Here is a 20,898-nt window from a genome sequence, read left to right as displayed (position 1 = left end):
CTAATTTGCAGGGCTCAGCTACCTACTGATATACTGGGCTAGTGGGCTGGGCTACCTGCAAGGTCCCTCCTATGGGTGGGACCAGGAAGGGGGGTGGCTACACCCCCTTTCCTTTGTCCAGTTTCGCGCCAGAGCTGGGGCTGGAGTGCCCCAGCACCGGTTTGAACTGGACTATGCATGGAGCACCTTGTGTGCCGCAGGCATGTCTCATTCCTTTCAGCCCTCCCTGCCCCAAAACACTAAAGTCTGTCTGGGGAGGTGCTAGCACCTCCCCAAGCAGGAATTGTCCAGGCCTCCCTGGCTGGGAGGACTCCCAGCTGCAGGAGGTCAGACTCGTGTCTGTGGCAGCAGCATCCATTTTGTGATGCTGAGGCTTTGGTCAGAGTTAAACAACAAAGTAGGATTTTAACATGTCTCTCCCTCTAGAAGGGAGGAATAATATCCTCATCACCAGAAATGGTATGGGGGTATTATTCCACAGTGTTAGACACCTTACACGACATGTTTTGATAAAGCCACACCATAGTTACCATAACCGTTTAAGATTATAAGGCACTTTAAGAGTATATGGTAGGCGATATCATAGAACAGCTATAAGGACATGGTTCCGAAAGCTGCAGACGGGCTCAGCTCATGCTAGAGCACCATCTCACATGTTAACAAGCCCTCTGCCTCCAGGATTGTTAAGGCCTGCCATAGGAGTGGCTCACAGGTACACATGTTTCTATTTTAAGGGTAGATATAGGTATACAATATCTAAGCAAGGGGTGATTACACGACCTTGCCCCAGCTGAGTGATCAGCCAGTTGTGTCTGATTGTAAGGCCAGGCCAGGGGTGGCATAATACATGCTGCAGCCCCTGGTAGGCCTAGGGTACACCTATGCCCTGGGTACCTAGGGTACACTGTACAGGGTCCAATAAGGATTAGTTACTTACCTGTAATCCTAGTTCTCATCCAGGGGTATACTCATCAAAGTCATAATCTATGAATAATCCCCGCCCATGTGCGGGACCCCGGAGCATATAGAAAATACATATATATGCATATGTGAAAACATATACATGCAGCCTAAAAATGTTACAAACATGGCAAAGCTGTAAATTACATAGGTATGCATTGCAGTACCCCCTAACCCATAAGGAAAAGGAAGCACCAAGCCAATTGTTACACAACAATGCTTTATTGCCATAAAGCAAACCTGTAATTGCAGGCATTTGCCTGTAGGCTGCAGTAGAGTATCAAGAAACAAAGAAAACTGACACCTTGCCTTTAAGGCATTAGAGTAGGGGGACCGTGCCTTTAAGACCTGCAGGAGACCCCGGCTCCCAGGATGCACTACAGGTGGCAGTTGGGCCAGTTCTTTTTGACGGTGCACTTGCACCTGAGTAGATCTGTAACAACAAGTTAATGAGAAAAAATGCTCGTCCGGGGAGGTGGGTGGGTCGCTTATGACTTTGATGAGTATACCCCTGGATGAGAACTAGGATTACAGGTAAGTAACTAATCCTTCTCATCCAGGTGATACTCATCAATAGTCATAATCTATGAACAGAGTAGCAAGCCCATACCCAAAGTCTCACGGACGAGCAGTTTAGCATTTAGAACATGCATTAATATCACATTAGCATAGCAGTTATGCAAACAAATTCCTCAAAGAGGCCTGCCCCACCTGGGCGTCGGCCTGTGCGTCTGAATCTAGGCAATAATGGCGCGTAAAAGTATGTACTGAGTGCCATGTAGACGCTTTGCCAATTTCAGACATGGGAACGTTGCGAAGGAGAGCTACAGTTGAAGCTTTCCCTCGAGTAGAGTGTGCTTTTGGTCTACCCTGCAGAAGCTTGTGAGGCAGTTGATAAGACAAGGCTATACATGAGACAATCCATCTAGAAATGGACCTCTTGGAGGCAGCCAGCCCGGTATTCGTTGGACCGTAATTGACAAAGAGCCTGTCAGACTTTCTATGCGACAGGGTCCTAGCAAGATAAAACTTCAATACCCTCTGGAGGTCAAGAGAATGTAAAGCTCTCTCTGGGGGAGTGGTTGGCTGAGGAAAAAAGGTGGGCAACGTGATCACCTGGTTAATGTGGAAGTCCGAGACCACCTTGGGCAGGAAGCTCGGATGAGTACGCAGCACCACTCTATTAGCATGGAAAACAGTGTAAGGTTCCTTGCAGCAGAGGGCCTGAATTGCACTCACCCTGCGGGCAGAAGTGATGGCTACTAAGAAGGCAGTGTAGGAGAGTAGGGTCTGCTTTCTATGTTCACCCCCACTTTTTGCTTTTGCTTTACTGGTTTTCGACTTAGATGTAGCTGTGGGCCTGCTAATCAGACCCACAGCCCTGCTGTTCTCTCTCTAAATTAATACTATGTACTTTAGGTGCATAACCCATTTGGAGAGGATCACCTTATTGGCCCCTGTACAGTGTACCTTAGGTACCCAGGGCATAGGTGTATCCTAGGCCTACCAAGGGCTGCAGCATGTATTATGCCACCCCTGGCCTGGCCTTTCATTATGACACAACTGGCTGATCACTCAGCTGGGGCAAGCTCGTGTAATCACCCCTTGCTTAGGTGTAGTATTCCTATACCTATCTTACATATAGGCACATGTGCACCTATCAGCCACTCCTATGGCAGGCCTTAACAATCCTGGAGGCAGAGTGCTTAGTAACATGTGAGATGGTGCTCTAGCCTGAGCTGAGCCTGTCTGCAGCTTTCGGAACCATGTCCTTATAGCTGTTCTATGATATAGCCTACCATATACTCTTAAAGTGCCTTATAATCTTAAACGGTTATGGTAACTATGGTTTGGCTTTATCAAAACATGCCGTGTAAGGTGTCTAACACTTTGGAATAATACCCCCATCCCATATCTGGGGATGAGGATATTATCCCTCCCTTCTAGAGGGAGAAGACATGTTGAAACCTACTTACCCGGTTAAAGTTAACCAGAGCCCCAGCATCACAAAATGGATGCTGCAGCCACGACACAAGTCTGACCTCCTGGTGCTGGGAGTGATCCCGGCAAGGGAGGCTTGGACAATAGGTTTCCTGCCTTGGGAGGTGCGAGCATCACCCCAGACAGGCCTTAGTGTATTGGGGCAGGAAGGGATGAAAGAAACGAGACACTGCCTGGGGCACACAAGGTGTCCCATGCATAGTCCAGTTCAAACCGGTGCTGGGGCACTCCAGCCCCAGTCCTGGCGCGAAACTGGACAAAGGGAAGGGGGTGTAACCACCCCCCTCCCAGGTCCCACCCATAAGGCGTGACCTAGCAGGCAACCCAGCCCCCCAGATTAGTATAAGAGTGGTAGCTGGGCCTCAGGAGATTAGATTATCCTGAACCTGCAACTTGAACAGAAACTCTGGATCTTCGACATTCGACGAAAGAAGAAGACTGAAGAATCTCCCTTGTGGCCAAGGAGTGGCTACCCTGTGCAAACAGGCACCATGAAGAGACTTACCCTTTGCTTTGCTGAAGTTCTAGGAGGGACCGACTGCAGAGCCCGACCAGAGCCTTGACTTCCAGACTTCTCCGACCCTGATCCACATCCACAGCCGAGCTGAGATCCGTGGAGGCGACGTGGGACCGGCTACCTGGGAAAAGTGGCGAGTATCTTCCAGCGCAGCTTCTGAGGTACCCTCGAAGTTGTGCACCGGGGATTGAGAAGCCCCCACCCCAAGCACCATCTGCACTGAAGATCAGCTCCCCACACTCCACGAGTCCTGCGTGGGGCCCTTCTGCATTTTTCTGCTTGCCGCGTCTGTCCGGTTGCTTGCCCGTTGGCTAGCGGCCTTTGCGACGACACACCTTTAAATCTTCACTGCTGGTTTGGCTCCTCCAGACTGGCTCCCGCTCCTCTGCAAAAGAGAAGCACCCCAGACCTTCCTGGTCTGCACCAGAAGCAAGTCCTCCATTCTTCGTGGGTTCCGCTTGCCAAGGCTTGGTGAGTCCTAGTTCGACTTCGACGCCGCCGACAGCAAGAGCCTTCGTGGGACAGCTCGCCTCCTGGTCCTGGTCGTCCTCGACGTCTCCTGGTACCCGTGGCTGCTGCGACAAGCTTCACCACTTCACCTGCAATCTTCAAGACATCGCCTGGTTCCTTCCTGGTTCCACGTGGTCACTGGCTAGTGACCTTGACTCTGTCCCTTCTGCTTGCAGGTACCCTTCCTTCTTGATCCCGGCCTCGGGATCCACCGGACACTCTGCACTGACTGCCTGCCAGCAACTTTCCTTCAGGCATCCATAGAAGTCCACGACGAAACCCGACGCAAGTTCACACCTATGCACCCGCAGCCCGTGGGCTAGGTAACTTGGGCACTTCGGTGCTCACAAGGGTATTGACTATCCTAGGGTCTAGTTTCCGAGTCTCGACTTTCTAGCTAATCCAGAAGTGTCCTAAAACTGCTTATTTCAAAACTGTACTATTTCTATCGATTATACGCATTACGCGTGAGTGTTTCCACTCTGCACCTGAATCCCGTGGGCCTCCCACTTCCTAACTGTTGGTAGTGTAGTGTAGCCCCAGCGATTCCCTAGGCCTAGGCCTATTCTATTTCCGTGACAGTGGTCCTTATACCACTTCTTTAGTATATGGTTTGCGTGGCCCCTAGGGCCTAACTGTATTACTTACCTGTGTGACTTAATGTATGCTTAAATAAGACTGTGTTGTACTTACCTCGAATCTCATAAAGAGTGCTGAGGGTTTGACTAGAATAAATACACTTTATTTTATATATATATCTGTTGTGGTGTCCTTTCATTTGGTATTCAAGGGATTATATATGGTATCACAGCTGGCTTCACATGCCATTCAGAGTTTAGCCTAAGACTGCTCTTGTCCATGCTACCACTAGGATAGCTGGTCTATAAGGTTGACTTTACAACCAATCACCATAAGGGTTGTTTGGACTGATATAAGGTGTACACTAGAACTAGTGACATCATACATCAGGCCAACTTCTCACATTGGTGAGCAGCAGTTGGGATCTGAGCTTGCTGTTGTAATACCATTGTAATCTTGAGATACTAAATTGAAAGATCACACAGATATTGCTTAGGTACATATAACATAGATTATAATACTTAAGTCCTACTGGACTTGTTGTTGTAGGTTGAAGGGATTAACACACCCTGACTACAACTAATAGAGAGGTTTAGTAGAAACAACTAGTGTAGGTAGGTGCACACACCACACCCTCACTAGATCATGTCTCTGGGAGGAGATCAAGGAGATTCTCTCACAGGAGGGGCAGGTCTGAGAAAGATCCCCTCTAGATATGATACCCTAACTTTTCAGGCCCAGTCCCAGTCCCAGTCCTGGCGCGAAACTGGACAAAGGGAAGGGGGTGTAACCACCCCCCTCCCAGGTCCCACTCATAAGGCGTGACCTAGCAGGCAACCCAGCCCCCCAGATTAGTATAAGAGTGGTAGCTGGGCCCCAGGAGATTAGAGTATCCTGAACCTGCAACTTGAACAGAAACTCTGGACCTTCGACATTCGACGAAAGAAGAAGACTGAAGAATCTCCCTTGTGGCCAAGGAGTGGCTACCCTGTGTAAACAGGCACCATCAAGAGACTTACCCTTTGCTTTGCTGAAGTTTTACGAGGGACTGACTGCAGAGCCCGACCAGAGCCTTGACTTCCAGACTTCTCCGACCCTGATCCACATCCACAGCCGAGCTGAGATCCGTGGAGGTGACGAGAGACGTGGGACCGGCTTCCTGGGAAAAGTGGCGAGTATCTTCCAGCGCAGCTTCTGAGGTACCCTCGAAGTTGTGCACCGGGGATTGAGAAGCCCCCACCCCAAGCACCATCTGCACTGAAGGTCAGCCCCCCACACTCCACGAGTCCTGCGTGGGGCCCTTCTGCATTTTCCTGCTTGCCGCGTCTGTCCGGTTGCTTGCCCGTTGGCTAGCGGCCTTTGCGACGACACACCTTTAAATCTTCACTGCTAGAACTAGTGACATCATACATCAGGCCAACTTCTCACAGGCAGCCTTCCAGGTCAGATGCTGCAAGGAGGCCTTATGAATCAGTTCAAAAGGGGCTCCTATCAACTTAGAGAGAACAATGTTGAGTTCCCAGGAAGGGGAAGGAGATCTCACTGGTGGAAATACTTTCTTAAGCCCTTCTAAGAAATCTTTGACTACCGGCATCTGGAAGAATGAGACCTGGGTAGGAGATTTCCTATAAGCTGTGATAGCAGCTAAGTGGACTCTGATGGAAGCGTACTTCAACCCAGACTTTGCCAAGTACAACAAGTAGGGGAGAATAACCTGTTCTTGACCCCGGATAGGATCAAGGGCGTTATCACTGCACCAAATGCAGAACCTCTTCCACTTGAAGGCATAAGACTTCCTCGTGGAGGGTCTTTTAGCCTCCCGGAGGATGTTCATACAGTCCGCTGGAAGATCTAAGTGTCCGTACTGGATGAATTCAGGAGCCATGCCGTCAAGCGAAGAGAGGGGAGGTTGGGATGGAACACTCTCCTCTGGTCCTTGGTCAGCAAGTTCGGTAGGCAAGGCAACCTCCAGTGTGGCACCTACGACAGTTGGAGTAGATCCGGATACCACCACTGACGGGGCCACTCCGGAGCAATGAGGATCATCCGAGCTTTGGTCCTGTAGAATTTCTGGATTACAGCTGGGATGAGAGGGAGAGGAGGAAAAGCGTACAGAAATTTCCGTGACCAGCTGATCAAAAGTGCGTTCCCCTGAGATCCCCGTTGGGGAAACCTGGAGGCGAAGACGGGGCATTTTTTGTTTGCCGCGTCTGCGAAGAGATCTATGTCCGGTACTCCCCACAACTGGAAGATCTCTTGAGCGACCTCTTCGTTGAGAACCCAGTCGTGCGCTTCGACGAAGTCTCTGCTGAGGCCGTCTGCCTGCACGTTCAGGGTCCCTGGCAGGTGAACAGCAATGATGGACAGGTTCCTCGCCAGAAGCCATCGCCAGATGGACTGAGATTCCAGGGACAGGACTCGTGATCTGGTGCCTCCTTGCTTGTTCAGATAGAACATCGTTGTTGTGTTGTCTGTCTGAATCTACACGTGGTTGGTTTGGAGGGACGGATACATGGATTTGAGAGCTAGATGGACTGCTCGCAGCTCCAAGAAGTTGATGTGATAACGCTGTTCGGTATTGGACCAGAGACCTTGTACTTGAAGCTGGCCCATATGAGCCCCCCAGCCCTGCATGGAGGCATCTGTGACCACTGTCTGTGTCGGAGGCGCCTGATGGAAGGGAACGCCGTTAAGTAGATGGGAGCGTTTCATCCACCATCTGATGGAGTCTTTGGCAGCTTGGTGAAGACAAATGCGATCCTCCCAGTGGCCTGACCTCTGCGACCATTGATCCTCTAGTTCTTGTTGCAGAGGTCGCATGTGAAGACGTGCATTGGGTACAATGTAAATGCACGAAGCCTTCGACCCCAGAAGTGAAGACACTTGCCTGGCTGTGGGAAATGCAGCGGTGAGAAGCGTGTGACATTTCTGAAGCATGGATGATAACCTCTCCTCCGAAGGACACACGCTTGCCTTTGCGGAGTCCAGAGAGGCGCCCAGGTAGTGAATCCGCTGAGTGGGATTGAGGACCGACTTCTTGTAATTGACCTGTAATCCCAGCGAGTAGGAGATGGAGGCAAAACAAGAGATGGCTCTGGAGTAGAGTGGGAGTGGAACTCTTGAGGAGCCAGTCGTCTAGATAAGGGTAGACGAATATCTTCCGTTTGCGGAGGAAGGCAGCTACCACCGCCATACACTTTGAGAACGTCCGTGGGGCAGATTTGAGCCCGAATGGCAGAACTCTGTTCTGATAGTGCCGACGAGAGATCTGAAACCTGAGAAATTTTCGGTGTTTCACTGAGACAGGAATATGGAAGTTGGCATCCTGTAGATCGATTGCACACATCCAGTCCCCTTGGTGAAGATGTGGGAAGATCTGATGGAGAGACAGCATCCTGAACTTTTCTCTTTTGACAAATCCGTTGAGCATACGGAGGTCGAGGATGGGTCTGTACTCGTTGACCACTCCTCGTTTTTGAACAAGAAAGTACCGGGAGTACACTCCTTGATTTCTCTGCCGGAGTGAAACCTCCTCTATGGCCTTTTTGGAGAGGAGAGTGGCTAGATTTGAGGAAGGTACTGCCTCCGTGGGGATACCTGCGGAGGGGGAGACTTGAACCTCAGCAAGTAGCCATGCTGTACAATATTCAGCACCCATCTGTCTTTTGTAATAGCTTCCCACTCTGCCAGGTGAACACTGATACTTCCTCCTACCGGAGTGGCGAACGAGCACGGAGGAAGTAAGATCTCACTGCTTTGAGGGCTGTTTGGTGGAGGACTGTTGCTGCTTTGCACCACCTCTTCCTCTGCCCCGGCCCCGTTGCTGAAACTGGGACCTCTGTTGATTTTGAGAGGACCATTGAGGTGTTTGAACGCGCTGATGAAAGGCACGCTTGTCGCCCTGCCGAAAGCGCTTGCGGTATTCCTTGCGCTTTTCCAGCCCCACAGCTTTAACGGTGTCCAAATCCGCCTTCATTTTGGTCATTTGATCATCCGCGTGAGCCCCAAACAAGGATGACCCATTAAATGGCAGATTAAGGATCTTTTTCTGCACATCAGGTTTGAGGCCCGTCAGCCTTAGCCAGGCAGAGCGTCGAGAGCATATGCCATGTGAATAGCCATGTGCGGCGAGATCGGAAGCATCAGCAGCCGCACTGATGATTTGATTGGCTACAAGCCCACCTTCCTGGAGCATTTCCGTAAAATCCTGCCTGTCTTCTCTTGGCAGTTTTTCGACAAATCTGGAGTGGGAGTCCCACAGGGAACGATCATACCGCCCTATCAGGGCTGAAGCACTAGCCACTTTCATGTGGGAGGCGGAAGTGCTGCACATCCTTCTGCCATACGAGTCAATTTGCTTGCTGTCCTTCTCCGGGGGAACAGAAGACGACACGGATGCAGAATGGGACTTCATGGCAGCGGCCACGATCACTGAGTCCGCTGACGGGTCCGCCCTCAGAAAGAAAGGGTCCTCAGCCGGAGCCTTATACTTTTTGGCTATTCTTGAGGGCACAGAGCCCACCGTAGCAGGGGTGAGAAATGTGGCCATAGCTGGCTCCAACAATCCTGGCACCAAGGGTAGCAAAGGTCTGGGTGCTGACCGGTGATGCAATGTATCAAAAATGATTGAAGTGGGTGCCAGAGGGGTGTGCAGCGTGATATTCAGTTTCTGCGCACCTCTACCCAGAACGTCAGAGAAAGTAGTGATGTCATCAACTGGGGACACTCGTGACGGCGGTGTAGAAGAGAAGGTCGGAGAGTAGTCCCGGACCGAAGACCTTGTGGAGGAAGACCGAGTGGGAGATCTGGTGCGTCGCCTCTTGTGGGGGCGGTCGCTGTGGCGAGCCCTGGACCCTGATCTGTGCTTTGACGGAGATCTGGGCCTTCTGCGCGAAGATGAGCGGTCCCTGGATCGAGACCGGCGTGGAGAAGGAGGCCTTCGAGTACCCTGAGGAGACTTGCTCCTGTGTGGAGAGATCCTGGAGGGAGAGTACGTGCGGGGAAAGTCCGAGCCCGGACTTCTGCAGTCACCTGGACCCACACCCTCCAACCAGCGAGGAGAAAGTCCAAACTTCTCTGGTGCCTTAGTGGAGCCTTCCGGAGAGATCTGCACGATATGCAGGCCTGGAGATGATGATCGATCCCCAGAAGATCTAGATCTGACTCTTCTCTTCGTGGCCACTTCAGCTGGATCCTTCGACGTCGAACCCCTCGACGTCGATGACGTTTGCGTCACCATCGGTGTCAATTGCTGAGACTGGCGTTCAGTCCTCGACGGTGGTCTCGACGCCGAACGCCTACGGCGTTGCGGAGACATAGAAGTCGACCTCCGTCGCCGAACAGGTGCCTGAGGTCGCCCTGATGACTTCGAAGTTGACCTCTCACGACGGCGGCCTGGCGATCTCGACGTCGATCTCTCCCGACGTCGCACTGGCGACTTCGACGTCGACCGTCCACGACGTCGACCTGGTGACCTCGAGTGGGGGTTTGTCTTGACGTTGAATGACCCACTCGCGGCGAGACGTATGTCGCCGCATCTCTCGACGCCGACCCCCTCGAGGGAGGCGGAGAGTGTCTCGACGTCGACGGAAGCCTCGACGTCGACAGTCCAGATCTCACCGGACTAACAGCCTTCGAGCCCGAAGGGCTGCGCCTCGACGCGGACTTACTTCTTCACGGCGGAGAATCTTGACTTCGAGATGAATCCCTCGACGCAGAAGTCGTCCTCTGCTTCTTCGACGGTACCTTCGACTACGACGGCGAATCTCCTCGAACCTTGGTCTTCCTGGAGTCAGGAGAGGTGGTATGTCGCCGTTTTTGAGATTGAGAAGCTGAAGAAGGTGGTCTTGAGGATGAATGGTCGCCTTCACGACGGCTCCTCTCCTTCTCCAGCTGTGCATGTAGCTTAATGCGCTCTCTATCTCGCAGAGTGCGCTTGGAAAACTTCTGGCAGTGGGGGCACCGATCAGGCTTGTGTGAAGTTGGCAAACACACAATACACACCGAGTGTGGATCTACCAGTGCCATCTTATTGCCACAGGAAGGGCATTTCCTGAATAAAGCAGGCATTCTGCTGGAAAAAATTAGGAATTTCTTCAGGAAATCAGCAGAATACACCTTCAGGAGCCAGAAAATGTCGAACAATCAGAAAAAATCTGAATGACCAAACTTTCAGTCAAAAAACTGAAGAGCTCAAGCTCCAGGATCCTCACAGAAGGAGCCGGAAAAAAGAACTGGCCCAACTGCCCACCTGTAGTGCATCATGGGAGCTGGGGGTCTCCTGCAGGTCTTAAAGGCACGGTCCCCCTACTCTAATGCCTTAAAGGCAAGGTGTCAGTTTTCTTTGTTTCTTGATACTCTACTGCAGCCTACAGGCAAATGCCTGCAATTACAGGTTTGCTTTATGACAATAAAGCATTGTTGTGTAACAATTGGCTTGGTGCTTCCTTTTCCTTATGGGTTAGGGGGTACTGCAATGCAAACCTATGTAATTTACAGTGTTGCCATGTTTGAAACATTTTTAGGCTGAATGTATATGTTTTCACATATGCATATATATGTATATATATGTATTTTCTATATGCTCCGGGATCCCGCACATGGGTGGGGATTATTCATAGATTATGACTATTGATGAGTATCCCCTGGATGATAAGGTGATCCTTACCAATTGTGTATGTACCTAGGGTACATGGAGTCCATTTTAAAGAGAGAGCAGACAGCCTGAGACCCTGAATGGCAGGATCTCAGGCCAACTAAGTCGAAAAACCAGCTAGACACTAGGCAAAAAGTTGGGGGTAAACATAGTCAGATATCCACCTTCCTACACAACCCCCCCCCCCCCCCCCCCAAACGAAAGGAGATAAGGCTGTCCTTGACCAGGTAAGCCTATATTGCCTAAGTGGCCATATAAGGAAGAACCAGCACTGGCATGGTTACCCCCGTCTCATGGTCCACTAAGCAATCCCTCACCCTAAAGGTATCATAGGGTCTCCACCATAGGGAATCTCTACCTTTGGTGTGTTTTTGCAAAGTAAAAGGCTGGTGTTGAGATGGAGTACTGAAGTGAGTGTCCTCAAAGTGAGGCCTCAGCTCCCTCCAATCATCCTCCACCATGGATGCCTTTCTTTCTTTAACTGAGTTGCACTGTGCTCTCAGGGTCAGCCTCTGGCTACCTAAAGCTGGAGGCTGGGCCCCTTTTGTGGGCTTACTGGAGGGACAGGTCAGGTTTGGGGCCCTAAGATCCCATGTTTGCCTGTGCCCAACAGAATCCCTCTGGGGGAGGTCCCTAACTACCTGTAAAGGAGATCCCTCAGGAATGTTTTAACCATCACCTGGCTAGGGCTACTAGCCAGGCAATCCTCATTCTTTTGATGGGGGGGGGGGGTACTTGTGGACAGGGGCCCCCTTGGGGTCCACTGGCCTCCCTGACCTCTGCAGCCCTGGGCTGACTGAGGCAGGGTAGATAGAGGCAGGCTACCTGCACCAGACTGGGTCCCACCTTGGAAGGGTCCACTGACATCAGAGGCTCTGCCAGACCAGGCCTGGCTACCTCTGGGGCAGTTCCTTCACAAGGGGTGAGGTCAGATCCCTGAGGAGGCTGACCTTTTCCTAATGTCTGGGGAGAGGGAGACTCTTCTTCCTCTCCACTACTCTGTTTGTGTGGAGTAATCCATAGTTTCAGGCTTCACTACACCTATGTCAGTCTGAGTATGGGCTGAGACCATTACAGCCTTGCCGACCTTTCCAGGGAGGCACTCAGTTTGGGTTTGAGCTGTGACTGTCACAGCTCTGCCAATCTCTACAGGGAAGTCTGTCTTTGCCTGGGCTGTGGCTACCACTGCCCTTCCAACCTTTTCAGGGAGGAAATCTACTTGGACAGGGGTTGTGGCTGGCACAACCCCACTACCCTTTTGTGAAAGGCCTACCATTTTAAAATGGGTGTCTTGTTCAACTCCAGCCCAAGCTGAGAGTTCCAAGTCATTCCCCAGTAAGCAGTCTACAGGCAAGGTTGGGGACACTGCCACCCTCTTAGGGCCAGTGACACCTCCCCAGCTGAGACATACCTCTGCCATGGGATGACTGTTCTGTTTGCCATCAATGTTAGTTACCTGGTATGAGAAACCAGGCAAGAGCTGCTCAGAGGGAACTAGTCTGTGAGTCTCCATAGTGATGCTAGCTCCAGTGTCTCTGTAGGCCTCAGCTTTTCTACCATTGATGTAGGGTTCCTGTCTGTACCTACCAGGCAGTGAAGTTGGCAAACCCCATGCCACCATCACAGACAAGAGTAGCTGCTGCAGGGGACTTGGCTAAGCCAGGGTCCACCTGTGTTCCCCAAGAAAACCCAGCCAAATTTTTGGGGGAACTCCCACCACCTGGGGGATTACTGCTGACAGTAATAGGTGGTGTTACAGGAGTAACTGGAGGAACAGTTTTGTTTTTAGCCTTTGGGCAACTGCTGTCAGTTTTCCAATGCCCAGGAACTTTACATTCATGGCAGTAAGGCTTTTTAACTGTGGTAGAGGAGGGAGCTTGGGACCCACCACCCTGTGTGGAGTTTTGGGGCCCTGAGGAAGATTTCTCTTTTGTTTTATCCCCACCCTTCTCTTGAGGCTTGGTGGTATCTTTCTTTTGGTCACCACCCTGATTTGTAGGCCTAATCCTGGTCCTGACCCATTTATCTGCCCTCTTTCCCAATTCTTGGGGAGAGGTCAAATCTGAGTCTACCAGGTGTTGATGGAGAAGCTGGTTTTGACAATTATTAAGGATCTGCTCCCTCATAATCAAGTTGTACAATCCTGTATAGTCCTGCACCTTGCTGCCATTTAACCAACCTTCCAAAGCCTTAGTGGCACAATCCACAAAATCAGAGCAGTCCTGTGTCTGTGTCTTCTGGGTGTCTCTGAACAACAACCTATATTGCTCAGTGGTTAAGCCAAACCCATCTATCAGAGCACTCTTCAGGACTTTGTAATTGTCAGCATCCTCATCACTAACTGTGAGGAGCTTGTCTCTACCTTTGTCAGAAAAGGAGAGCCACAAGATAGCTGCCCACTGACTCTGGGGTACCTGCTGTACTTTGCAGGCCCTCTCCAAAGCAGTCATCCAATTGTGGATGTCATCCCCATTCTGATATGGGGGGACTATCTTGCTTAGGTTTCTATGGTCATAAGACCTATCCCTATCTTTAGGAATGTTGCTGCCACCAGTGGGTCCTAGCCCACTTAACTTTTGCTCTCTGGCCAGAGCAAGCCTCTCCTTGGCAAGGGCAAGTTCTTCCCTTTCAATCCTCAGATTGGCTTCCCTCATTCTGGCCTGATGCTCTTTTCTCTCTGAAGAAGTCATTCCCCTGTGAGAAGAGGCATTGGAGCTATTAGAGACATGGGAGTGGATAGATTCCCTTGAAGGGGATCTTCCTCTCCTGCTTCTCTGGTTAAGTCTACTTGAGGGTCTGAATGGGGGGACCCCAGTCAGACTCCCATGTAGGCTTAAGTTAGCCTGGCTAAGTCTCCCAACTTGGACCTGGCTGTCTACATCATCTTCTAAAGTCCCTTCTGACTCATCTGTAGAGGGTAGACCCTCACCTGTACCTGGGGTACTAACCTGGGAGGCTCTCTGAGCATCATACTCTTCTAAGATCTCCACTAGTTGAATGAGGGTAGGGGTTGAACCCTGTTTTAACTTTCTGGAGGTACACAATTGTCTCATCTCCTGAGAAGTTAGGGTATCATATCTAGAGGGTATCTTTTTAGGATCTACCCCTCCTGAGAGAGAATCAACTTGATCTCCTCTCAGAGACATGATCTAGTGAGGGTGTGGTGTGTGCACCTACCTACACTAGTTGTATCTACTAAACCTCTCTAGTAGTTGTAGTCAGGGTGTGCTAGGCCCTTCAACCTACAACAACTAAGTCCAGTAAGACTTAAGTATTTATAATCTATGTTATATGTACCTAACAATATCTGTGTGATCTTTCAAATTAGTATCTCAAGATTACAATGGTATTAACAACAGCAAGCTCAGATCCCACCGCTGCCACCAATGGGAGAAGTTGGCCTGATATATGATGTCACTAATTCTAGTGTACACCCTGTATCAGTCCAAACAACCCTTATAGTGATTGGTTGTAAAGTCAACCTTATAGACCAGCTACCCTAGTGGTAGTATGGACAAGAGCAGTCTTAGGCCAAACTCTGTATGGCATGTGAAGCCAGCTGTTATACCATTTGTAATCCATTGAATACCAAATGAAAGGACACCACAACAGATATATATAAAAATAGAATGTATTTATTCTAGTCAAAATACCCTCAGCACTCGTTATGAGATTCGAGGTAAGTACAACACAGTCTTATTTAGGCATACATTATGTCACACAGGTAAGTAATACAGTTAGGCCCTAGGGGCCACGCAAACCATATACTAAGTAAGTGGTATAAGAACCACTGTCACGAACACAGGATAGGCCTAGGCCTAGGGAATCGCTGGGGCTACACTATACCACCAAAGGTTAGGAAGTGGGAGGCCCACGGGATTCAGGTGCAGAGTGGAAACACTCACGCGTAATGCGTAAAAGTCAATAGAAATAGTAGTTATTAGGAATTAACAGTTTTAGGACACTTCTGGAATAGCTAGGAGTTCGAGACTTGGAAACTAGACCCTAGGATAGTCAATACCCTTGTGAGCACCGGAGTACTCAAGTTACCTAGCCCACGGGCTGCGGGTGCATAGGTGTGAACTTGCGTCAGGTTTCGTCGTTGACTCCTATGGATGCCTGAAGGAAAGTTGCTGACAGGCAGTCAGTGAAGAGTGTCCGGTGGATCCCAAGGATGGAATCAAGAAGGAAAGATACCTGCAAGCAGAAGGGACAGAGTCTAGGTCACCAGCAAGGAGCCGGGAAGGAACCAGGAAGGAACCAGGCGATGTCGTGCAGATGCAGGGGAAGAGGTGAAGCTTGTCGCAGCAGCCACGGGTACCAGGAAACGTCGAGGACGACCAGGACCAGGAGGCGAGCTGTCCCACGAAAGCTCTTGCAGTCGGCGGCGTCGATGTCGAGTTAGAACCCAACAAGCCTTGGGAAGCGGAACCCACGCAGGATGGAGGACTTGCTTCTGGTGCAGACCAGGAAGGTCTGGCGTGCTTCTCTTTCACAGAGGAGCGAGTGCCAGTCTGGAGGAGCCGGACCAGCAAGATGAAATCAAAGGGTCGTCGTCGCAGAGGTCACTAGCCAACGGGCCAGCAACCGGACAACACGTCGAGCAACTCAGGTGCAGAAGGGCCCCACGCAGAACACGTGAAGTGTGGGGAGCTGATCTTCTTTGCAGATGGTGCTCGGGATGGGGGCTTCTCAATTCCCCAAGCACAGCCTCGAGGAAGCCTCAGAAGTCAGTTACTAGCCACTTTTCCCAAGTCGCTGGTCCCACGTCCCTCGTCACCTCCACGGGTCTCAGCTTTGCTGCAGATGTGGATCTGGGTCAGAGGTGTCTGGAAGTCTCGGCGCTGGTCAGTCTCTGCAGTTGTCCCTCGTAGGATCAGTGGCAAAGCAAGCAGCGGTCGCTGGATGGTGCCTGGTTGCCCAGGGTGGTCACTCCTTGGCCACAAGGGAGATTCTTCAGTCTTCTTCCTGAGGTCGAATGTCGAAGGTCCAGAGTTTCTGTTCAAGTTGCAGATTCAGGATAATCTAATTTTCAGGGCTCAGCTACCTACTGATATACTGGGCTAGTGGTCGGGCTACCTGCAAGGTCCCTCCTATGGGTGGGACCAGGAAGGGGGGTGGCTACACCCCCTTTCCTTTGTCCAGTTTCGCGCCAGAGCTGGGGCTGGAGTGCCCCAGCACCGGTTTGAACTGGACTATGCATGGAGCACCTTGTGTGCCCCAGGCATGTCTCATTCCTTTCAGCCCTCCCTGCCCCAATACACTAAAGTCTGTCTGGGGAGGTGCTAGCACCTCCCCAAGCAGGAAACCTATTGTCCAGACTTTCCTGGCTGGGAGGGCTCCCAGCTGCAGGAGGTCAGACTTGTGTCTGTGGCAGCAGCATCCATTTTGTGATGCTGAGGCTTTGGTCAGAGTTAAACAACAAAGTAGGATTTTAACATGTCTCTCTCTCTAGAAGGGAGGAATATCCTCATCACCAGTAATGATATGGGGGTATTATTCCACAGTGTTAGACACCTTACACGACATGTTTTGATAAAGCCAAACCATAGTTACCATAACCGTTTAAGATTATAAGGCACTTTAAGAGTATATGGTAGGCGATATCATAGAACAGCTATAAGGACATGGTTCCGAAAGCTGCAGACAGGCTCAGCTCATGCTAGAGCACCATCTCACATGTTACCAAGCACTCTGCCTCCAGGATTGTTAAGGCCTGCCATAGGAGTGGCTCACAGGTACACATGTGTCTATTTTAAGGGTAGATATAGGTATACTATATCTAAGCAAGGGGTGATTACACGACCTTGCCCCAACTGAGTGATCAGCCAGTTGTGTCTGATTGTAAGGCCAGGCCAGGGGTGGCATAATACATGCTGCAGCCCCTGGTAGGCCTAGGGTACACCTATGCCCTGGGTACCTAGGGTACACTGTACAGGGTCCAATAAGGTGATCCTTACCAATTACAGGTTTGCTTTATGGCAATAAGGCATTGTTGTGTAACAATTGGCTTGGTGCTTCCTTTTCCTTATGGGTTAGGGGGTACTGCAATGCAAACCTATGTAATTTACAGTGTTGCCATGTTTGAAACATTTTTAGGCTGAATGTATATGTTTTCACATATGCATATATATGTATATATATGTATTTTCTATATGCTCCGGGATCCCGCACATGGGTGGGGATTATTCATAGATTATGACTGTTGATGAGTATCCCCTGGATGATAAGGTGATCCTTACCAATTGTGTATGTACCTAGGGTACATGGAGTCCATTTTAAAGAGAAAGCAGACAGCCTGAGACCCTGAATGGCAGGATCTCAGGCCAACTAAGTCGAAAAACCAGCTAGACACTAGGCAAAAAGTTGGGGGTAAACATAGTCAGATATCCACCTTCCTACAATATGGATGAAGGGTCAGCTTCCAAAGAAGTTATTCTTTAGCAGAAAAGGAAAGTTAAGCTTCCAATGTGGATGGAATGGGATATGTGAAATCAGGAACGTCCAAAATATCACACAGACAACCTGGACATGTTTAGATATGCTCCAGACAGCATACACTGCCAGGCTGCAAATAACGAATTTTCGACACTTAACAAGTTCTCAGACTAGATAGCTAAAGCAGAATTAAGATTATATATTTAACTATGAAAATGGCACACAGAGACATCAGCATACTTGGTTTCACACGCAAGCTGTGCTTTTTTATAAACATTTGAACTGATGAATTTGTGTATGAAAATAACTCTGAAATGTTAGCAGATAGCACGTTAGTCTGATATTTCTAACTGTAATTACAAAAATGCAAGGGTACTACCAATTGATAAACATTTATGCTATAGTTAATTACAACTTGTCCACACAGAAATGATTATATTAAGAACAGGGAATTCCTTAAAACGTACCTGGAATTAATTTCCTTCTAGCCATGGCAGCGGCTCTGTGAGACTCGTACTCTACAAAAGCAAAACCTCGATTTTTTGTTTTGTCGGTGGCACTCGGATAGACTATGACATCAACAACTCCTTCGGTAACTTTTTTCATTTCATCAAATATTTCTTCTTTTTTCTTTTCTTTTGGAATTGCTCCAATAAACAACCGACAATTGTCCAAGCTTACACAAACACCAATAAATTTACCAGGCCGTATCTCGTAATTATTAAGCATTCTGATGGCGAGTTGAGCTTCTTCCTTGTTTGTGTACATCACAAATGCATATCCCCGGTTCTCCCCGCTGAACTCCATCATGAGTCTGAACTCGTAAATCTTTCCAGCCCTTTCAAAAACTGGAACAAGTTCATCTTCATACATGTCACGAGGAATCTTACCCACAAAAACCTCACAGCCACGAGGGGGCGGAGGGCCATCCCACCCTAAAATAAAAATTTAAAAAAGAAACATAATAGTATAAGTTGATCATCTCAAATTACACTTCTCGTATGCATGCATTCTTCTACAAGATACAACATTTTGAATTTCAGTAAGTGCTGCTCAGAATGCGTGCACGCCTGTAAAATGAGTTAATGGAGTGCTTAGGCAAAGACTTGTATAAACGATGCTCACTGTCGACAAGTCAACCTTATTCTTCTGAAAAACAACCAATCAAGAGGCAATAACCAGTTTCAATGAACATAACGGCTCAACAGTTCGGATAAGCGGGAAGGAACGGAACAGGAGTGATTGGCTTTAGACAAATGCATAAATGAGACAGCTATTGTTATACATATAATTACTTGTTTTCTCCTGTATGTTATCTTAAATAGGTTCTCACACTGAGAATACATTGCATAATAATGTCATACTAGAGACTGAAAAAAAATAAAGTTACTTATCAGCAGATCCATTCATTCTAAAAAACTGTACAAGTGGAAATAGCACTACTGTGTAGCCAACACTTGAAGCTAGCCAACACAACCTAGAGCAAGCAAAGGTAAGGAGTTCACATTTCCCAAGTCTTCCCTAGATACACCATTACCTAATGTTCCCCAGAGAGACATTTTCCATCATAATCCTTCAGTCCCTCCAATAATGGTATGGGATAGATCTCCAGTAAGAATCGGGCTATTGGGGCTTAAGTAGGACTCTTGGGGCTGAGGTTTGCTCTCTAGCTCTAGTTTTGGGCGATTCTGGGTATCCCACCCTCTTGAAGGAGGAGGCCATCGGTGGTTTAGTGTCTGATGTGCTGCCCACAACGTCACATTTTAGGGGATTCAGCTAAGCATCCGCTACAGCTTCAAATGCAGGTGCGTCTGCACCGTCAGCTTCTTAGAAGCGCCGGACATGCTGCCCGTTTTGGGGCCCCGTATCAAATACACATGGGAGGAACCAGGTGAATATTAATTGTGGGAGGAGGAGCAACTTTACAAAAGCAGATACAGATATGGTAGGGAGGATGTTTAAACACAATATCAGGTTTAAAATATCGGAAGGCATAAATATCTGAAATTAAATATAGTGACACACAAATATCAAAATGCAAAAATATTATTGACAAGAAGAAAACAAGTTACTTACCTGTAACTTTGGTTCCCCAGTATTGGTAACTTTCATAGATTCTCATGCTTTGTATCATTCCCCGTCGTCGGAATGGGAGCCTCGGTAAACAAAATATATATATATATATATATCATAACCATAAAAACAAAAGAGAAAAATAGGCCTAGGCCTCATCTCATTTTGTAGTATATCACCCTCTTTGTGTAAAAGAGTCCAAACTTTTGCCAGGACCAATCAGCACAGCCTCACCCTCTGGAACCTTCCTGAGAGAGCTCAGAGCCTCAGATTTTCGTAGCCGTTGTGCCAACAGCCACTACCTCAGTAAACCGGCAGAGCTTTCCCAGGGGAGGTGGGTGGGCGCATGAGAATCTATGAAAGTTACCAATACTGGGGAACCAAAGTTACAGGTAAGTAACTTGTTTTCTTACCCCAGTATTGGAACTTTCATAGATTCTCATGCTTTGTATCAGAATAGTAAGCAGTACATCAGAAAAGCACATTTGGAAGACACATGGCGTTACACAACCACCTCAGTGTACATGAAAAAACAATCATTACTGAAACCAAATGTGCTTACCAGGATGGCGAGATTGTAGGGAAAGCTCACCTCTCATTGAAAAAGATTCCGGAGGACTGCTTGACCAACAGCAGCTTCATCTCGTCCCACCGATTCCAGGCAGTAGTGCTTCGTGAAGGTGTGTACACTGCTCCACGTTGCTGCTCTGCAAATGTCCTTGATCGCAACTCCAGCAAAGAGAGCTACTGAAGACGCCATCGCTCTCGTAGAATGAGCCCGGGCCCTTTTATCCAAAGGTTTGCCCGCAGCCTGATGACAGTATTGAATTGCACTGGAGATCCAGCGGGAAATGCCACTCTTGGCGAGCGGCAACCCCTTCCGTGGTGCACTGTAGGCAATAAATAGCTGAGTAGACTTTCTGAAAGAGCGTGTGTAGAATTTCAGACATCTCTGGACATCCAAAGAATGCAATGTTCGTTCCGCCTGGGTGGAAGGACGCGGAAAAAAGGAGTTCAAAATTAAGGGTTCATTCAGATAAAACTCTGAAGGCACCTTCGGGATGAATTTTGGGTTGGTTCTCAAAATCAGCACATCCCTCTTGAACTGCAGAAAAGGCTCCACTATAGAGAGAGCCTGGAGTTCACTAACCCTCCTAGCCGAAGT

The 20,898-nt window shown here is 49.0% G+C and overlaps 1 protein-coding gene across 2 annotated transcripts in view; it reads right to left on the bottom strand.

Moving 5' to 3' along the window:
* Positions 1 to 20,898, bottom strand: part of RBM46 (RNA binding motif protein 46) — an 836,305-nt gene that overhangs the window by 639,549 nt on the left and 175,858 nt on the right. For both annotated transcript variants that reach the window (XM_085643272.1, XM_085643271.1), the window contains exon 3: positions 18,128 to 18,595. In XM_085643272.1, the coding sequence (XP_085499398.1) occupies positions 18,128 to 18,595 (468 nt within the window). The remainder of the gene's footprint in view (positions 1 to 18,127; positions 18,596 to 20,898) is intronic.

The sequence above is a fragment of the Triturus cristatus genome, chromosome 2_2 (genome assembly GCF_964204655.1).
Source record: "Triturus cristatus chromosome 2_2, aTriCri1.1, whole genome shotgun sequence".
Taxonomy (NCBI): Eukaryota; Metazoa; Chordata; class Amphibia; order Caudata; family Salamandridae; genus Triturus; species Triturus cristatus.
The sequence above is the reverse complement of the archived record's forward strand: the minus strand, read 5'-3'. Positions and strand labels throughout refer to the sequence as shown.